We start from the raw sequence: 6,896 nt of genomic DNA, 5'->3' as shown, positions 1-6,896 counted from the left end.
AGCTGGACCCAGAAAATATAAATGATAGCTGGTTGCTAACATCTTTCTGAGTGAGGAACTTGAGTAAGTGGTTGCTAGCCTGGTTTATGGTGCTCAGATACGGTACCTAATTGTTAATGGGCACTATAAAATGGTGTATGCTGTTCTTTTAAGCATACACTTTGGCTCATCTTGTCTGTGAAATAACATTTATTTATCTTCTTACTTTGTGAGGTTATTAAATTGAAAGGAAGAGTAGAAAGAATCCTTTCATCCAATATATTCAGAATTTTTCTCAAACAGTTACAGAAATTTAAACAAGGAATAGGTTGTCAAAACAAGTTATTTTACCACAACCACCGCATTATAGAAAGGAAAAGCTGGGAGAAATGAGCACAATACCATGATTAATATAACTTACAATCTTCTTAGAACTGAATGTGTAATATTTTGCATTTATTCCATTTATGTTTTCTAATGAGTAATTTGTTTTTTCAGTCTTTTGATATGAAACCATTTTTGGAGGAGAGGAAAGAAACCCTAGACAAACAGCAAAAACAAAATCATCCAAACAGTTTAAAGGATTAAAAAACAAACACACACAGAAAAGAGCATTAAAAACAAAGTAAACATTGGATTTAGAGGAAGTGTTGGCAGCATTACTTAAACTTAAAAGTCACCACTAAGACAATTTTTTTAGTGTAAGTTGGTTTATTATACTTCCCTCATTAACCAAAAGTAACAAAATTTTTAAAAAACTAAACAATTCAAAAAGCATTAAAAATGCTATACTTTACACATATACATACATCATCCAGCAAATAGAGATCACAGTGGAGAAAATATGGGTGCCTTATTATAATAATATAAGCTTTGTAGATATGAGGTGCAACCACATCTATCTGAATAATTTAAAAATCTTAACAATCAGACTGGACTAGTGACAATGGCAGACACTCTAAAGCCAAATAACTCAGTCAACAGAAGCATGGATGCACCAATACTCACCTCATTACAAGTCTGAAACATTGGATGACACACCTACTTTTCTACATGCAATGTTTTAATTTTTGTAGTTGTAATTAATTAACCTTGGGGCAACTTTCTAACAACAGAACTTCTTTATTTTTGTAGGGGTCAAAAACTACTGCTAGCTATTAATACACATGTAGGCCTTGGAAGATACACATCATTGCAGTACTTGACCTGTGAAATTGCACTAACTACTGCAGTAGAATTGCAACATCAGTTTTGCAGTAAAATTAATTTATCAGAAATTAAGAGTAGCCTTAAAAAGTGCTAGAAAACAACAACAGAACTATGCAACATCCCTTAGCTATACACTTTTCAGTAGGCAAAAAGCACTAAGTGGTGATCCTTAGTAAGAAAATAAGCAAAGGTTTGACTACTGAATAATTGCTCATTCCACACACCCACACCCTGCTCTGCTATCTTTGGATTGAAGGACCCTGGAGCAGATTATGATGAATCTGATTGACCATTCTCTTTAAGTAGTTGGGTCCCACTGGAACACTGGATAAAACAACAGAAATTTCCTCTTGACTGTGAAGAGAAAATGCATACATATGAGAATCAAATAAATGAAAACCTTCCCACAAAACTATAGTAAAACTTATTGCTCTCACACCTTCTGTTTTATTTTACTCACTTAAGATTGCCGATGCATTTTCGAATGGTGAAAGCTATTGGGGACGCAGGATAGCTGGCAGATAAAGACAGTTCAACTTCAAACTTTGCAAATGCTACAGAACTGGAGAACAAGAGCTTCACTCTACGTATAAAACAAAATAGATAGTCATACGTTATGTTGCATCCGCTTCAGGTTACATGTTTTCATGTTGCGTCCTGCAGCAACCCGGAAGTACTGGAATGGGTTACTTCCAGGTTTCACCGCTCATGCATGCACAGAAGCGCTAAATCACGCTGCGCATGTGCGCAGAGGCGGCACTTCAGCTTGCATCAGTTCCGTGTTACGGACAGGCCTCCAGAACGGATCCCGTCTGTAACACGAGGTTCCACTGTACAAAGAATTATTTGTGTTGTGCCTCAGTAACTGTTGAATGTTAAAATAAATAAATAAATTGTCCAGTAGCACCTTAGAGACCAACTAAGTTTGTTCTGGGTATAAGCTTTTGTGTGCATGCACACTTAAGTATTCTATGTGAAAACAGTTGGGAGAGGTAATCAGTTTGCCGATATTCATGTTCTATTTCTCCATTTCATCAAATCTAGGTGATGCACTGATATTTTAACAGTTATCTAAAGGGCACAGTGAGAGCTAATGAACTGATGCCAAACGCAAACAGGGTTGAAGTACTGTGGGTAGATGGAATGGATCATGGTGGAGGCATTCAGTTTGTACTGGATGAATTCAATCCCCCTTAAAGATCAGGATGGTAACTCAGGGATATATTTGAATCCAGCTTTGCTGTTGGGATCCCAATGTGATAGTTTTGCCTTTGACTTCCTTTTTCCAATTCCAGGTTTTGCCTGTGCCTCCTCCTGTAATAAAACGACCTTACTATCTACCTATGCTTCAATAAAAATTCAGGCTTGATTAGTAACAATTCAGGCTGACTTTGAAAAGTCTTCAGAACTTTAAGTGGTCCAGAATACAGCGGCTAGATTGTTAACAGGGACCTTCCATTTCAAACATTACATCAGCTCTTAAAGACCTTCATAGAGCCCCTGCTTGCTGCCAAGGCCAATTGACGCAGCTGGGTTTTGACTTATAAAGGCCTAAAACACCTAGTCCAAGCCACCTGGAGGACTGTTTGCTCCCTCAGTGAATCTACATTCATTAAAGGCCATTTTCTGGGTACCCCTGCCCTCTGAGATTAGGTGGCTAGCTACTAGAGAGGACCCTTTTTATGATTGCACCCAGCCGACAGGATCCTGTCAGGGAGATCCACACAATGCTCTTTCTTGTTATCTTTTAGGTACCAGGCAGCCCATCTTGTTTTGACAAGGCTCTTTTTTGTTTAGAAGTCGCTTTAACTTGGTTTTGTTTCATCTTTCGCTCTGGAAGTACAATGTTTTAATTTGGTTCTGCTCTTTTATCCATCATGCTTTAGCTTAGCTGCTGTTCATGCAATGCATTTTTAATACTGTATACTGTATTTTAAGATACTTCATTCCTTGTTTGCTAGCTTGGGTACTATATAGGGGGAACTGGCTTTTTAAAATCCTGCTGAGGTGAAACACACCAGAATTTTGTGCTATAAAGATTAAATTCTTGCCAGAAAGATTTTGGAAGGATTGTAACACACCCTCTACCAATCCTAAATTTTACACCAATCCTAACTTGTACACCAAAGAAAAACATTTAGAGGATTAGAATAGACTTTGTTAAGCATTTACTTTGTATCGTTCACATCTGTCTTCAGCAGATTGAATTTTCCACCCCATCTCTTTAGATACTCGATCTCTTCTCCTAGAAGTTCACAACGACTCACCACAAGAGAAATGTCATGCAGCACCTGATTGGACAATCAGAGCAAGTAATGATGACAACTTAGGCCCCAGATTTCCTGAGATAGGATGGGAAGAAAGGTACACCACTCCTCTTCTACATTTTCTTCACAGCAAGGAGGAGGATGTGTGCAAACCTTCTCCGGACACAAAACAACATTAACTAGACCATTGAATTTTACCTATTCTATAATTTTGTCATTTATATGCATTCCTATATTTTAAAAGTCACACTCAATGTAATCACTTTATAAATTGCTTTTCTACCTTAGAAAAGTGCCACCAAATACAGAAAAACAATAAAGCAAAATCACAACACAAATTCTTTGGGCAGGATTCACCTAATCAGCCTTATCAGTGGAAACTCTGTGCAAGGACTTCTGCTTACACAACAAGGCTCCCTCCTTCTTCCTCCGCAATTGGCTTGTGGGGAGGGGTTGGGAGAACTCCCAGAACTGTGCACAGGGGGAGGAGGGGGGAATTGTTCCATCTGGCAAGCTGCAATGATTGGATGAGTGTGATGCTGAATTCCATTCATTAGTCATAGCCTCCATTAAGTGTCACTACAGTGTCACTAAAGCAGGTGAAAAAGTTCTGCTGGGAAGTTACTCCCACCTAGAATTGCTCCAAAATGTATACTTTCCTGTACTTCTGGATTTTCTTTGTTGACTCTTCAAAGCTCCAATAAAAGCAGCATAGAACAAATTATATCGACATTAAAAAAAACACGTTTTGCTTTTCATTGTTAAGTTACCTGAGAAAGATGATGCACTGTTGAGCATTTTTCCTGCAATGAACTCTGACTGTTTATAAACTGGAAGATGAGCCTATGTACTAGTTTTGAAGATGGCAAAGCCTTTGCTTCTGTATGGGACAACAAAGAAACAACAAACACTGTTTTAGGTTTAAGTTATATTCAAGTCATTTCATTCTATTCAACTCATGGATGATTTTGAATGAGTCTTGAAGGCATTTGATATTTAGTTTGATTTAATTGCTTTGCTTTTTGCTTCACACTGAGAATTTCATTGCTAGCTGAAAATTTTATCTGAGAAAAAAGGAAGGTTCTTCACATAAAGACTGCTTTTCATGTTTTATTGATGTTTAGCAATACTTTTCACAAGAGAAGCTGGAAAATGCAGATCTCCTTCCAGAAAAAAATATCACAGAAGCAAAATGCTTCAAAGCCTTACCATTCAACAGTGATTCAAGGTTCACACCAACAATATTTATGCAGGACCTGTTGCTGAAAACAGCACCATCTGTGAGAAAGGAGACATACTATAAGTTCTATGATTCTATTTCAGAATGAGGTCTAGTTTTCACTGAGATGGTCAACCTGTGTCTGGGTTGTCCCTCTTCAGACAGGTCAGAATTCAAATAAATAAATCATTCTACACAAAAAGCCTTCATGTCAGGGTCCAGCCTTTGCTGTGATGTGCAGGATTCACAGTGTAGAAATATTTTTTTTATTTTTTATTTTGTATAGTGGAATATTCAACCATGCAAGCCCCTCCCTGCTGCTTACAATACCACTGTACCAAAGACGCAATTCTGCAGACTTTCGTGCAAAGATCCACGCTCCATTTCTCACTGATCTGCTTGATAATCTGATTTTGCAGAGACCAAGAGTGGAAACTGCTAGGATGAGACCTAGCTATCTCCCTGGTCATCTGTATGAGGTCCTACTCCCAGCTCTACCCCTGCAAACTCCTGAAGCATTGAGGAAAGTTTCCTGCACAGTGACATGGCAAAGAGTTACTGACCCAATTTTGGAGCAGTGAATGGTATCACAATTTTGGAAGGTGATTAGAGCCATATACTACCAACAGCTCTGGATGGAGGATTTCAGACAAGGGACAGAAGCTAGCAAAGAGATCACTGTCTGTTCCTTCTACAGTGTGCTTCACATGGTCATCTACCACCAACTGTGGGAAGGAATCAGATTTATTTTAATATTTTAATTTTGTTATGTTACTTGTAAACTGGCTTGGAAGAATTTGGATCCTGAATAGTTGTAGGAATAATTGTAATAAATATTAAATACCTGTAATCTAGATAGCCCAAACACTGGTTTACCACTTTAGAGAGAGCTAAATTTATGTCCCTCAATAAAATTGAAGACCAAATGCCTTTTCAGTCTGCATCAGTTGCATGCATTTTTTTACAGCTCAGTTTTTATCAAACTAATCAGTTTTGCCTGATTTGCTTTAGTGTTTTTCTAGCTTTTTTTTTTTTTAAAAAAAAATCATGTTGTGATGTTTGTGAGCAGACCTGAGAGTTCTCTTGGGACCTTTTGGCAGGAGTAAAATATCAAAAAACACATCTAGAGTAGATAGTGGTGCTTTTATACTGCTGCATATAGCAGATAGAGTTTTTGTATTTTTGCAACTCACCTACAGGGCACCCAAAGCTGAGAGTGAGCTTCACAGAATCATAAAGGAAGGTGAGAACAGCCTGGTGATCATTCCACTCTTTTATTGCCCACTCAGAGAAGCTACAAACAGAAAAAGTTATCAAAAATGAATTCACCAAAAGACAATGGGAAGGATAGTGCATGTTCAGATATTGGGCACTTGGTAAGAATACTACCTTACTTTTTTAAAAAAAATTGGGGTTCATTAGTCATGAACTTCTTTATCTAAAACCTCTGTCCCCTTTGCAATATTTCTCCCTCACACACTAAGTTGACTTGAGCAGTTACCTTCAACCTTTTCAGACCTAGGACCCACGTTTAAACATAACATGTATTTAGGGACCCATTTCTTAATCTTTTTGAGCCACATGGAACATACGCAACAAAGCATTAAATAAGGAAAGATAAAAACTATGCTTGTGTGTGCCCACTTGTTCTTTTTAATTAGTAGATGTTAAATGTCATTACTTGTAAATGTTTTCCCCAAGCAGTAAATGCCATTCCTATAAGGACCATGCCATCCTCTGTTTGAAGGTGAAGAGGAATGTTGAAACAATTTGGTTATACTCTAGACAGGGGTCAGCAAACTTTTTCAGCAGGGGGCTGGTCCACTGTCCCTCAGACCTTGTGGGGGGCCGGACTATATTTTGAAAAAATATACAAACAAATTCCTATGCCCCACAAATAACCCAGAGACGCATTTTAAACAAAAGGACACATTCTACTCATGTAAGAACATGCTGATTCCCGGACCATCCGCGGGCCGGATTGAGAAGGCAATTGGGCCGCATCCGGCCCCCGGGCCTTAGTTTGGGGACCCTGCTCTAGACCAGGGATAGGAAACCTGTGGCCTTCCAGATTTTCTGGGACTACAACTCTCATCAGCCCCAACCGACATGGCCAGCATCTGGAAACCATGGTTTTCCCACCTCTACTCTGATTGCCAGCTCATGGGGACAAAATTAGAAGATACCACTGATGTCACGTAAACATAGACAATATATTACTT

At 38.4% G+C, this 6,896-nt stretch overlaps 1 protein-coding gene across 1 annotated transcript in view; it reads right to left on the bottom strand.

The window, feature by feature from the left end:
* Positions 1-625: 625 nt before the first annotated feature.
* KNL1 (kinetochore scaffold 1) overlaps positions 626-6,896 on the bottom strand; it is a 29,283-nt gene continuing 23,012 nt past the window's right edge. The window contains exons 21-26 of the mRNA XM_035111238.2: positions 5,868-5,968; positions 4,665-4,733; positions 4,226-4,335; positions 3,361-3,479; positions 1,649-1,771; positions 626-1,542 (exon numbers count right to left, since the gene is read on the bottom strand). Of these exons, the coding sequence (XP_034967129.1) occupies positions 1,428-1,542; positions 1,649-1,771; positions 3,361-3,479; positions 4,226-4,335; positions 4,665-4,733; positions 5,868-5,968 (637 nt within the window). The 3' untranslated portion in view covers positions 626-1,427. The remainder of the gene's footprint in view (positions 1,543-1,648; positions 1,772-3,360; positions 3,480-4,225; positions 4,336-4,664; positions 4,734-5,867; positions 5,969-6,896) is intronic.

This window comes from Zootoca vivipara, chromosome 1 (genome assembly GCF_963506605.1).
Source record: "Zootoca vivipara chromosome 1, rZooViv1.1, whole genome shotgun sequence".
In the NCBI taxonomy this organism is placed as follows: domain Eukaryota; kingdom Metazoa; phylum Chordata; class Lepidosauria; order Squamata; family Lacertidae; genus Zootoca; species Zootoca vivipara.
The sequence above is the reverse complement of the archived record's forward strand: the minus strand, read 5'-3'. Positions and strand labels throughout refer to the sequence as shown.